At 41.5% G+C, this 14,023-nt stretch overlaps 1 protein-coding gene across 2 annotated transcripts in view; it reads right to left on the minus strand.

Moving 5' to 3' along the window:
• Positions 1-538: 538 nt before the first annotated feature.
• Positions 539-14,023, minus strand: part of atad2b (ATPase family AAA domain containing 2B) — a 65,131-nt gene continuing 51,646 nt past the window's right edge. For both annotated transcript variants that reach the window (XM_030771226.1, XM_030771227.1), the window contains 6 exons: positions 9,766-10,230; positions 9,604-9,720; positions 9,282-9,324; positions 9,083-9,176; positions 1,672-1,800; positions 539-616 (listed from right to left, as the gene is read on the minus strand). In XM_030771226.1, coding sequence (XP_030627086.1) covers positions 575-616; positions 1,672-1,800; positions 9,083-9,176; positions 9,282-9,324; positions 9,604-9,720; positions 9,766-10,230 — 890 coding nt within the window. In that variant the 3' untranslated portion in view covers positions 539-574. The remainder of the gene's footprint in view (positions 617-1,671; positions 1,801-9,082; positions 9,177-9,281; positions 9,325-9,603; positions 9,721-9,765; positions 10,231-14,023) is intronic.

A 14,023-nucleotide genomic window follows, 5' to 3' on the forward strand; every position in this document is an offset into this window, starting at 1 on the left:
ACGCCTGATTCATATGGTTTTGCCTCTGCTGGTGAGAATCTGTGCCTGTGCCTGTGTCTATGTGTGTATGTGTGTGTGTGTCTGTGTGTGAGCGTGTGTGTGTGTGTGTGTTAGCTTCCTCAGAGAAGAGGCTGAGGTTGTGATGTGACATCACACAATCTTTTTTTTTTCCCCCCCGTTTTCTTTCTTTCTTTTTTTTTTTTTTTTTTTTAAAGGAAACCAAATAAGCAGCAAATTAAGAAACAATAGCACCCATTAGCACCAAGAACGCCCATCAGAAATTGGCATATGTATGTGTGTAAAAACAGAAATCTTTATGAGTCTTGAATTGAGTTTGGTTCTGTAGACTGGTTCTGTTCAGGTACCTGAGATGATAGCACCAAGGTCACAGCTGAGTTTTTTCTTTCCTCCACCATTTCCATTCTTATGTTTTTGTTGTCGTTTTTTTTTTGTTTGTTTGTTTGTTTTTTTGTTTTAAGACTGAGACTCCATAAGAACTTGGCTCAATAGGCTGGTCTCCCTCATGTTTCACAGGAGTCTCCAATTACCATTTAACTCAGAAGCCTCTGAATTCTCACGGGAATGTTGTGAAATGCTGGACTTGTCTTTCCATCTCCTGCAAATAAAAAAAAAGAAAGAAAAACCAAGAAAACAACTTATTTCAGTCACATCTCACATTGGTCTAGCTGATATTCCATGTCTGACATAAAGCACCCGTCACTACACAGACACAAAGACAAACAGAACAAGATGAATGAGGCTGCATCAGAAAAAAAAATCAATATTCACATCCACTTAGGAAAAGAGTCTGATCCTACATCACTGAGCAATGAAAATACCACCTCTGAACATTTTCCTCTTTTGTCTAAAGGAGATGATAATAACTCTGGCATTATTCTTTTTCCAGGTGGTCTCCATTTTACACCTAGCAGAAACGCATTGAGTACAACTCTTTGAGGACCTTATGTAATAGCCAAGGCAAATGAGCTTTGAGTTGCATGGCTATCAAGTCCCACTGAGACTGTACTCCTTTTTTCCACTGGGTAGCAACCATTACTAGAACAGCAAACATAATTTCCCCAGAGAGCTCAGTGCAGCTCTTTGCCATCAACACCAGCACTCTAATTTCAACACTCAGCAGCTGGAGAGAGAGAAAGAGAAAATCTGTATTCAGCTACTGTGTATCGATCTCTTGTTTTTATTTATTCATTTATTTATTTATTAAGAACTGGGTGCTGCATTTACCATCTAAAGCACCAAGAAGTTTATCATGAATATAGAACGAATGGTCGTCCAAGCTTCCCTATGGAGAGAAGTTCTTCATATGGAGCTGAGTACATTCTGCTGAACACAACATGGGTGAAAAAGAGTGACATGTGGGTGTACACTGTGTATACTGCCAAATTAGGCTACATTAATGGTACATTGCTCACTGAGGAGAAAAAAAAAAATAGCACTATGTTAAGTGGAGACTTAACGATGGAGACGGGAGTCCCGGGCACTTTGTTTCCTCATTCACAGCATACAGTCCAAGTTACTTGATATTCTGTGCACTGTGTATGCATGTGAGTCCACTCACCTGAATCCTGTAAATCAGGTGGGTCTTGTTTCAGTGGATGTGATGTTACTCTGTGCGTGTACGTGCGTGTGTATGTGTACATGCACACTCACCTGGATCAGTTGTGTCTTGTTGTAGTCCCTGCGATGCTGGTAGATGCACTGCCGTAGCAGTGAGTAGAGTCTTTCCAGCTGATCCACGCTGCAGTTCTCAGTTTTCAACACGACTTGATCCAACAAGGCCTGCCAAGACACCCAAGAGAGCTTTGCTTATTGGAAAACAAGCACACGTTAACCCTATACTACTGACTCACTACTACCTGGATCATATACAATAGCTTATATAGCTCACAGTTTGAGCAAGATGGACAGTGTAGTCAGCGACTGGTTAAGACATTTGTAATATAATTGATATCAGTCACACTGTTTGTTTTGATTGTGCAAATGACATTGGGCCAAGACAATCAGGTCATTTAGTGTGACAGTAATGATACAAAATCACCAAGTTCAGCATCTGAAATTTATCACAAGGTTCCATCTTTAACAAGATCTAACCGTGTTTCACAAAAAACGACATTTTCAGAATACTGGGAGCACCTTATTCTCGTTATAGAAATTCTACCACGAGCTGGAATGACAACAATTTGGTTACATTCATTTTCTGTCTTCAAATATCCTAAATTACAAGTGTTTATCAAAGCAATATGAGAAAATATACAGGGTGAAACGCATTTCTGCTAAGAGTATTTTCTTTGTTTATGAAAGACACTCCTGTGTGTAACTGAGGCAATAAGGAATTCATTAGAGAGCCAACCTCAACTTGGTGACAACATTCACAGGATGAAAACAAACAGAGCAATGAACAACGTCTATACAAAGCGCTGTGATAAGCATTAGACTGTCTCAAGAAAGCAGGATGAAAGAGAAAGCTAACCGATTTAATAAGCCCAAACTGACTAATTTTCAACAGTTTTTGGACAACTTGCTTCTTTTCAAACAGCTAGTAAATACAAGATGAGCTTCTGAAACCTCCTGTTAGTTTGCAGCAAACCAGCTGTTGGAAAATAGGGGAAAAAAACTGATAATATTGAGCATTCATCCAACTGACAATGCCAATTAGCAAACTAGAGGTTTGCCAACTCCACATATGGTGTTTATGTCTTGCCAGCATGCAACTCCACCATCACTTTCATATCAGTCAGGCCAGCACAAGGGTGGTAGTGGATTGGTAGAATGAATTTGACGATTTGACAAGAAGAAAGAAAAGAAGGGGTGAAGTTAACCTCTCAGATTCCGTTCTCAGCCTGCTCTGTCTTGGAAAAAGGTCTAAACTCTGCAGTAAGATGGATGTCCACACAGCATGCACACACCCACACACACAGAGAGAGAGAGAGAGAGAGAGAGAGAGACAGAGCGAGCAAGAGAGAGAGAGAGAGAGAGAAAGAGAGAGAGAGTGAGCTCAGAGGTAATGCATGACACAATGACAGCCTTGAAGGGGAAAAAAAAAAAAAGCAGAGGATGTCAAGACTACACACACAAAGACAACTGAAACAACTCCCACACATCGTTAGAACAGAGGGGGTCAGCCTTCTTCAAAAGTAATTAAGACCACAGTGACAGCTAATTAAGGAATATCATAATTATGTTCCATTTGATTCACTGCCTCAGTGCCGCAATGTTTACATTAGACTCACAGTCTAATTAAAATACCTTGGACAATGACACACCCTTTCAATTGCCATGTTCATTGCTGTGATCCTGTGGCCAATCACAAGCTTGTCCAAATGTTCTCCGTTGAGTCATTATACTGGGTAGCTTTGGTTGTCTTTAGTCTCTGAGTCAACACAAACAGAGGGAACGTGATAAGAGATGAGCCACTAAGAATAAAGCCCACCAGGGTTCAGAAACGCTAAGATTAACTCAGGACAGGAGTAATTGCATAAACAGGTTATGGGGGATTTTTAATGAGAAAACCTATTCCCTGTGGACACATTTAAAAAAACAAAAGTAGCTCTGGAATGTTCCGTACAATGACACTGGAGTTAAAATCACTGCAAATGAAGACTGCACTATGAAGTTTGTCTAGGAAAGAGATGAACATAAGAAAAACACAGGCAGACCATGAAGCCAATTTCTGGATATCAAAAAGGAAGGGGAAAAAAAAAAAAAAAGAAATAAAGAAATCAAGCTCTCACAATGGAAATTGCCGAACCTTGCTCGCTCAAACATGTCAAATTCAAGCCAACATATATATAGTCATTTGCAGCTCGCCTGCTGTCAATTGTGGGGATTAGGCTTTGGTACCCCGCTGTTTCTCCGTGACACTGGTCCCCTCTGCTGCTTCACTGACACTGGATAAGTGGGCGTGGGTAACAGCCCCCCTCCCTCCCCTGCTGACAGTGAATAGAGTGGTAATCCTAGTTCTAAAAGAGCTGTTGACACGGTCCGTTTGAGTCCGGCCATTAGATCTTTATCTTCCTCTAGAGCTGAGCGATACCCTGATCAGCCCTCTGGAGATGTCTTTATATCACGCACTGCAAAGGTTTCCATTACTGGCCAGTATAGCTTTACCATTTTAACCAGTCTTTGGTATATTCCCACAACTAAAACCCGCACTGTGGACTCTTACATTATTACACTACTTGCTGATAACACTGATATTATTATCAACAATCATTTGTATCAAGTCAATAAATAATGTGCCAGTACAGAACAACTTTGTCTAGTAGGTTACCTCTGAATGTAAACAATGGCCGGATAATTCTAGAGAACCTTTTCTAGATAATGATTAATCAGCATTTTCGGGAGTGCTTCTTCAACTGTCGAACACCGAGGGTGCTTTTAGAAGGTGTTTTAGTGTAGAAATTTGTGCTGGCTCATGCTGTCCTGTCTCCTTGACTGAAGGCCAGTTGTATTGCTAATACTGTTTGAGTCTGGTACTGGGATTTGATCATATATCTGAGCTTGAACACTAACAGTCTTTATCTGACTAATAACAGGTCAACTAAAGCCAGTTTCTGGTGCAGTAGGTGTGAATGGGCAGGTGATGAGACTGATGCTCTGACTTTGTGCGATCTCTTACCTGAGGTCTCACCGTTATACCTGCCTGTAAAACGCGTCGATTTACAGTCTACAAAATCAAAACAGAACATTCTCACATGTTAAATCTGAACTATCCTCTACTGCTATGTTTCTTATTCCCATCCTCTGGTACCTCAGATCACATAGCACCTGCACTGTGATGTGATCCAACAGCTAAGCTGAAAAGTGACATTGGTGTAGCTATAAAACTGCCGGAAGTCCTGCATGAGAGGGCAGAGAAACACAGCACTATTGCTAAAGCCCTTATAAAACTGACAGAAATTTAGAGGCGAAGCATATATCTGGACCTCTCTGTAATAGGTGAATTATTTAGCTGAAGTTGAGAGCAAGGTTAACGAGAACAAAAAAAAAAACAAAAACAAAAAAACAAAAAACGCATTTTAACGATTTTCACCAAAACGTTTTAGTTGACAACATGACCTACATTAACACAACATGCACTGATGCGGTTTACTTGGTGCTTTCATGGCAAAAGAAGTAAGGCGAGTGAAAAACTCTAACAGCAGAAATGGACAGAAATAAGAGGTAAATGTTTGAGTCATTAGCTTTAAAAGCTCTCTCCACTACACCATTAAAACTTCAGCAACACAAAAGATTGAGGATTGTTGAGCGCAAATGTTTTAGCCTGAGAGACTTAAGAAGGGATTAGAATACTACACCAAGAGTGGTTCAGCTATGTTTAATACATCATGAAAGAAGTTATCATAGTCTGAGGGAGGGAAAAAAAGGCAGAAAGAGGTGGAGTGGCAAATCACTCTGTCCAATTCCTCCTTTTTAATTCAGTACACTTACACTCTCTCTCTGGTCACACAGGAGATTAATTATACATGCAGAGTGCATTTCAAATTGAGAGATACTGTATAAGGTTAAAATAGATTGTCGAGGAATTTGCATAACAGATGCATAATCAATTTAAATACAATAGAAATGTTAGTAGCAAAATGAGAAACAAAATTGATTTGTTCCACAAAATGGGTTCTAGAACAGGGAATATTCATGTTATCTGTTATATTGTAAGGCAGTTTAAGGTTTGTTACGGAAATCTCTAAAACGCATTGGTAAAGCTCACATAAACAGAGGGGACTGAGTAAAACCACTGCATGCGTGACTGTAGCACGTGTTCCCTGAAACCTAAGGTACATATCTTAAGATAGACACAATATGAAACGAAAGCCATATAGCCTTTTTTGACCTTAAAAGTAACACACCCACACAGACTGACACCACAGAGAGAGAAAATGCAGAAATAGCATGTTTCAAACACCAGTGGGTGTGACAATGAGCTGTCTCTGCTACCGTGTATCAGTGCAGATCATTAAAGGATTTTCACATTGAGTGTTTAAAATACAAAATGTATTGAAATCAGAAATGTAGGCAAAAAATGAAAACAAAAGCACTTTTTACCTGAATGAAAAGAAAAACCAAACCAAAATAAAGATCCTTTGAGCAACCACTGAAGCTGCTTGTTTTTTTGTGTTTGGACCGTGCAATTTCAGAAAAATCTGGGATGTTCAAAATATTCAGTTCTAGCCATGAAGCTATTTTTTTGTTGTTTTTCCAAGTAATTCAAACAACATAATAAATTTTATTTGTCTGCAGAAATTACATGAACAAACAAAAAATTAATAGTGATAAATTCCACATACCCGGGCAGCATATCGGCTCTGAAGTCTGCATTCTGGAGTAAAAAAAATGCAAAAAAATGTCCAGCTCAGCAGGACTGTTTAGTGGTGTAGGGAAATTCTCCACAATGATGGAGACTCGCGAGGAGTGACAACTCTGTCACTAAATATGTTTGAATTTAAAAGTAAGAGCCAGAAACAAAGCTCTGGATCTTCTACAATTTGATAGTTGAACAAAAAAGTCAGATATCCAGTTGGCAAAGAGGTAGACAATTAGTCTCTGTGAGACTCTTGACTCCATAAAAACCAGTAAAAGATGTTACTCTGATACTATAATACTACAATACTGTCCCAGAGTATTGTCATGAGTTAAAGGAAAAAAGTCAAAGGGAAGGGGATGCATAACAAAGCATGAGCAGCTGCATCTTACTCAGCTAGAATGGTTCAGGAGCAACAGGTTCTTTATACTGAACTCTCAGAGTAAGGCATCTGAAATCTCCAAAACCGGTTTGCCAACAGGACAAGTTTCAGGACTGAAAGTAAATAATGCAAATGGATGTCCTGTCAGGCCTATCAGCAGGGATGGAGGGGAAAAAAACCAAACCAAAACAAAACAAAACAAAATGGTGAGAGCACTCAAACTGGAAAAAAAGACATTTTTTTTTAACTGTCAAACAGCAGCCCAGTAGGCTATTTAGTACCTTCCTGCCATGCTGACACTCAAAATGAGCGTGTGCACTTTGGATGTCCAGCTGTTTTGAGAACTGTGAATGAGGAAGGAGGGGAGAAATGTCAAAATTGAGAATGATGTAATTTCTGTCAACAGGTACAACGTGTGAAATCTTGACTTGGGGTAACAGTCACGTTTTGTATGGAAGAAAAACCTTCTCAGCATGTGATTTAAACGCGTTACCTTGAGGTGAATGAAGGGCAGAGAACCAGACAAATGCAATGCTTAAACAGGAGCTCTTCCAAATGTGTAGCCTACTCAAGAGTCAAGTCATCAAGTTAAAAAAAAAATATACATGAGCAACTTCATTGAAAAGACGGCGCCCCGGACGAACGGTCCTGGCGTACTAAAAGGCCGATCAGCCGGCGTCGGTACACTCGCGGCACGGTGCTGAACTTGTGACACGGCAAAAAAGGGAGAGCTTGGCAAACAAAGCTCCCCATCATCCTCTGACAGTGTTTAATTCTACAGGCATTTCAGGGCCTGGCGTAGAGCTGAAATGTCAATAGTAATGAGAGTGTCTTCATTCAATGAATATGAATGAAAGGTGAGGATATAGCCCTCTTTCCATTCTTAATGTGTGTCAGGCAGTTTGCCAGCCAAACCAGCAGGAAATATCAGCTTAAACGTCCAATCTTGCCCCACTTCACCGGAAATTCAATTTGTTCCCTAAGCCTGGGATGAAAAAGCAATTATTCGCATCCCCCCCCCGCTTCACGATCTGTTTCTTAAAGATATCTTTTTTTTTCGCCTCCCTTAAATGAACAAATAAGCCTGCAGATTAGTGCCACACGCGTTCTCACAAGGCCTGCTCACCTCCGCTCTTACCACTGGCCTGTGACAGAAAGGACTGACGAGAGCCATCAGACCAGTGGCGGGAGTGGGGAACAGCGGGACCTGTGGGATCTTTGGCAGAGAGATAATGGTGTGATAGGAGATGTCGTGGCACGAGGGAAAAAAGCGATAGGAGTTCTGACGGAAGTGAAAGCAAGGGAAGATTAGAACGTCTTTTTCCTCACTGTTTCTTTTTTAATAACGTGTCACCTTTCAGTCTCTTTCCTGGCCGAGTCTGGCTGCCAGCCTGAGAACAGACTCAGGCAGCAGCTCCAATTCGCGCTGGGGGATTAGCAGAAGGGAGGACGCACCTCGACTACTGTTCACATTTAAATCAACAGGAAAAAGCATTTTAGACAGACTTCAGCTGCCGCCAATCAAAAGAACGGAGATGGATGCCAAAAAGCATGGCATTAACATCAAATCAAAGTGTTTGGTCATTCCTTTATAGGAGTGTAATTACTATTTATTGTTCCACAGAAAAAAATTAAATGCCTAGACAGCTGAAATGACATAGACATGAACTGTGAACGTGAATAGAATGGCAATATGTTTAATATTAACAGTGTAATTAATATTAGCGTAATAATAGTGTATTAATAGTGTAAACCACTGTAAATAAGGGAATGTGTTGAAAATGAGTGAGTCTGTACGTGTACTTATTTGTGTGTGTGGGTGTGTGTTTAAGGCAGCCAAAAGTACCCAAGGAAACCAGAATGATGATGGCAATGCAGTGTTCACACTGAAGAGCTTTTCCTCTAACATTAGCATAGCGATTAGAGAGATGAGGGCCATTTTCCCCTTCCAGGCGTCAGTCCATTTCATAGTGTGCAGAAAGGCCTTTATGAGAGTGTTATCAGTTTGTGCAAGCAGTGTGTGGAGCTGCGTTTTTCTACCTAGAATTATCGAGAGCATTCATCTACATTATGTGCAGTGACTGACAGCTTGCACACACATACACGCAAACGCAACAAACACAAAACAGTTAGGAGCATGGTCTTTACCAAAAAACGCCTAAGAATATAATCATGAAAATGCTTTAAAAAATGACAGTGTTCAAAAAAAATCATTCTCTTTGATATTCACAAGACATAAAAAGTGAAATTTTGAACAGGACGCAATAATCTATGACATAATACGTTTTAATAAGGATCACAGGAACTTAGTGTATAGTCCATAAAATTACGCTGCTGCCAGTAACACAGATGAGAATTTAAGTGTTTTCATGATGTCTTACCAATAGTCGCTGGTGATCGACCACTAGAGCAGGTAGGGGTGCCATCTGTGGGGGATCCTCTTGTATATCTGCGGCTGCATCTTGCTCTGATTGGCTCTTGTCTGCAGAAACACCTATCTGCTGCTCTAATTGGCTCGGGTCTACTGACGCCCCTTCCCGCTGCTCTGATGGATTCCCATCTGCAGACATGCCTTTTGGCTGCTCTGATTGGCTCCTTCCGCACCTCTTCCCTTTGACCCCATCTACATATGAAACAATAACAGAGGACATGTTAGGGTCACACTGTGCGAACTTGTCACCTAGGAGTCCCCAAATCAAGAAAAATACAGTCTGTCAAGTCTCCTTCTGAATGTTACGATGAACAGACAGCAGAACACAATCTTTAATGGTCCGCATGACCAAGATAGTTACACAATAGAATGATGCTCTGTATAGTACACAACAGCATATTTCCATGTACATAATAAAGCTCCATTGTTTGGCATGTCTTTGTGAACACATTATAGCCAACAGAGTCTTACCGTCTGTCTTGTGCTCTGCGTCACTAGCTATGCCTTCTGTCCACACCCTGCTCTCTTTTGTACTGCATTCTGGGGTAGCAGGCTCTCCATAATCCCCTGGGTTCCGCTCTTTAGCATCTCCTCCTCCGCTCTGAACACCTCCTGTGGGAGATGTTATATCACCGTGCGCCTCCGTTCCACCTCCATCTCTGTTAGTCTCACTGTCCTCACTGTCCATGGACTCATTCCCATTCACACAATCCTGTGGACCGGAGGTGGCGGACGTACAGTCTTTCTCTTCCTTGTGAGGTTCTTCTGGGGAGGTGGTCTTTCCTTCCTCCCTGTCCTGAGGGTCTTGAGTTGAAGGAGGTTCGCTGGAGTTCTCCTCCTCAGTGGACACTACGTGCCCGTTGGGTTGGGGGGCTTGTTTGTGGGGAAGGGTGTCCATTGTATCACAGGAGGATTCGTCCTGAGTGAGGCTGGAGTCACCCAAGCCGACGGTGGCCGAGTCCTCCGCCCCTTCCTCACCTTCTCCCCCATCCTCATGATCTTCCTCTTCCTCAGCCTCCTCTTTCTTGTAGCTTTTCTTCTTCCTGATAATTCCCCGCCCCCAGGATGGGCGTCGCCGCACTTTACGTCTCATATTATCTGGAGTCGGAAACAGACAGGATTAGAGTTTTCAGAACAGAAAACATTACTTCTGCTGGTCCCTTAGTCAAAAGGAAGACACAACAATGAGTTCTCAAAACAGGCTACAAAAACCTGTTAGATAAGCCTACATCCCATGGTTAAAAACCCTGCATAACTGTTCAGGTGAGCAACTTCTTTCATTTCTGGGGATGATTTTTAAAATGATTGTATCTGTTTTATCACAAAATGTCCTCAAGACATTTTAGGTCATTCTCTGACTTCAGTAACTCACTCTCATACATATTCTCCACAGTCTTGATTTGATTTATAATTAATTCATGTAAAAGTACTCGAAAATAATGTTTCCAGAACTTTCTTAATTTGTACCTCAAATTGACTCAATTTTAAACTTCATTCGTAACTCGTAATTCGTAACTTTTTTTTCCTCTTAAACCCTGAGCTTCACAATCTGAAATCAAGTGCAATCAAAACAGCCCTGTAATTATAAGTGGATGTGTCTGCCTGACTTAATGACTACCAACACTAAAAAGACCTGGGGGAGGGGACAGTCAATAGCGGGGATCTTGTATTGTGTGTTCCAAAACCACAGGGAAGAAAACAGGCAAGGTGAAATGGCCAATCTGTTAGCGCCACTCGGCACTCGTCTGCCGCATAATTGGTTGAAGAAGAAGGGGAGGGGTGAGCAGAATACATTGCCTAGCACAAAGCTGGTCATGTTTTAACTTCTAATTGAAAACAATGGAAGGCAGCCCAGATGTGCTCTATAAATAAGGACCAAAAAGGATGCTTGCTAATTTTCCTCCACTGGTAAGCAATGGGGTTTCATTGACTGTGTAGTCACTGCTCACAAAATAATGGACTGACTGCTTTTTCCTATTCAAAATTCAGCACTCCCACATTCAATTGTTTCCTTCCCTACTTTTATTTTCTTTTTCAAGTCAGAGGCTGATTCACTTGGCTGTCTTTACAGATGTAATCAAAGTGATTACGATGATGGGAGAGAGAGAGAGAGAGAGAGAGAGAGAGATAAAGAGAACAAGAGAGAGAGAGGAAGAGAGAGAGAGAAGTAAAGAAGAACTGTGGGATACTGCCATGGAAACATGACTGACAACAGATGGTGAGAGGATGGAGATAGAAAGAGAATAGACCGGGAGGGGGAGAGAGAGAGAGAGAGAGAGAGAGAGGGAGAGAAGGAGAGAGAGAGAGAGAGAGAGAGAGAGGGAGAGAGGGAGAGAGAGAGAGAGAGAGAGAGAGAGAGAGGGAGAGAGGGAGATATAGAGAGAAATTCAAGTTTGCAGATGGGTGGTAAAAGTGTCAGGGCAAAGTGGTGAAGGGGGTTTGATGCAGTGAAATTTTAACTGCATTGATTCTGCACAGTTTTCTCTAAAGTCGTGCCAGACACCTGGATGATGTCCCTATGGGTTCTCTGTATAGCCACTGAAGCAGTCTTTTCTTCTTGGATCCTTGTGTAAGTCTATTCTTCAGGGGGCTTGGAGTTGGTCTGAACACATTTATAACCAAGTGTAACATATACTTTCCTCTCAAGACTTTTGGGAACTTGAGGAGTCTATATAGCTCAGTTGGATTCAGTTGTGCCCATAACACCCATCACAATCACTGTGGTGTGGTTTGTTTACAATTAAACACTGAAAATAGCAAGTCATGTTCATGCTACTAAAACGCCACACATTTGGATTTTAACACAGCTTGTCCTGACATTACCATGTAAGATGTGAGAAATTTGAAAAACCAAAGTGTGTGTGTTTTTTGAAGCGTAGATGACACTACAGTCATACTGTAATTTGCAATGTGCATCTGCTGAGGATTTTAAACAGGGTGAAAGTTTTGAGTGTAACGTAATATAACAATCAGGTATTCTTTAAAAAAAGAAAAAAAAAAAAAAAAGCTGGTTTGAAAAAAGATTTGCCTGGTTGGACAAAAAACAAAGCAGAATCAGTTCAACCTCTTTGGGGGAAGAAATGGGTCTCCTGTGTTGGACTGCAATTTCAAAAATGCTGATTAATATGCTGGATGTGAAATCTGACTGAACACGCATGTCCTGTCCCACTGTAAAGACGGGGGCCTTCACTCCACAGAGCTCTCCACGGTGCGCTTGAGCCTAACCCTGTTTAATTAATGTCTAAAAAAAGATCCATACCTGTATGATGGTCAATTTATGCACACAAGTGTGTAGTTAATGGAGCAAAAGAACAAAAGCAAATGAATGACACCAGTCAATAAACAACAGGGACCAAACCAAGCAAAATTTCAACTGTCACATTTAAAATGACATGTCTATTAAAAATGATTAAAGTACTGAAAAAAATAAAACGTTGAGTCTGCACACTTGGGAGTGAGGTAAAAGTCGAATAGAGACAGCCGCAAAGATGGCGTGTGGACAAAACAGCTGAGGTTGCTTCAGACGAGTTTTGTCTTAACTGAGACTGGCAGCTACAAAGCAGACATCAGATTTTTTTCAACTATCATGCATTTCCCAACAAGACAAAATTGGCAGGAGAGGCTGGTTTCTTGAGTGACAAAAACCATGAAGAAACAGAATAAAAAAATGAGCAAAGACAGCAAGAAAGACAGACAGACAGACAGACTGTACTGCAGTTTCAAGGATTCTGATCTAAGAGCAGGCCAAAGTCAGAGTCCAGCCAAAACTGTAAAAGTCTAGACATCTTCTACGAGATCCAGTCTCAGAGGCCCCCGTAAAACCCTGAGTTATCACAGGCGAAGTACATCTGTCTGGAGTCCAGCAGCACCACAACATGTGCATCTCCTCAGACAAAACCCAAAGAAAACACATAAAAGCTCACTCACCCTTTATGAAATGATTCTCTGATATCAATCATATATGCATATTTATGAGTTTAATGATTAAAAAAAAAAAGATTTAAATTCTGTCACAGATTTCTAGCGTACTGATGTACTTTTGATGTAACAAAAAAAGAGAAAATTTTTGCTTTTACTGTCCACCAAAGAGGAGCTTAAAAGTTGAACCGATGCAACCACTGCAGAATTCCCTTTTGAACAGCCTGATTCTAAAAGCAAGAGGAGAGCAGGTAGTAGCTGTTACTGGTCGGAGAGAGAGAGTGTGTGCGCGTGTGTGTTTGCGGCGCTCGGCTGTGTTAAAGTGCTGCTGTTTGACCCGTGTGCAGGTGATGGTCATAGGGTTGCCAGCAGACTGATGAGACTGAGGCCGGGATGCGACTGGGGGCGGTTACCTTCTCCAACCCTGGGCTGAACCCAAAGACACCGCTGTCCTTCACACCTGGCTGGATGCTGGCTGCCGCTTGTCTCTGTCACACACTCGGGGCTGTGAAGCACGGCAGGCATGGCGCTTCACTGCATACCGAGCCTCTCGTAGCTAAGCTGGCTGTGTGTGTGTGTGTGTGTGTGAGCTGGAAGGCACATATATAACTTAGATGAGATTACAAGGACATAACGAAGAATGTGTGAGTGTGCGTATGTAACAGATAGATAGAAATGAGCGAGCACCAGGAGCTGTTTGCCTGTGCGCGCGTGTGTGTGTGTATGTGTGTGTGAAAAGAGATACTCCCTTATGTAACCTTTTGGAATAACGCTGAAGCTCTTTTTAATCATCAGCGTGTTATTTGCCCCTCAGTATTGAGGCTTCATTTATAAATGTCACCTTCCTAAACTCAGTGATTAGTCATAGCTGGGCTTGGCTGGCTATGTACAGGCATCCCACCTGCTATGCGCGGGGAAATGAAAATATTTTCACACTGTACCTTTCCAATTTCCATAAACCTGAGCTAAGGAC

The sequence above is a fragment of the Chanos chanos genome, chromosome 4, assembly GCF_902362185.1.
Source record: "Chanos chanos chromosome 4, fChaCha1.1, whole genome shotgun sequence".
Taxonomy (NCBI): Eukaryota; Metazoa; Chordata; class Actinopteri; order Gonorynchiformes; family Chanidae; genus Chanos; species Chanos chanos.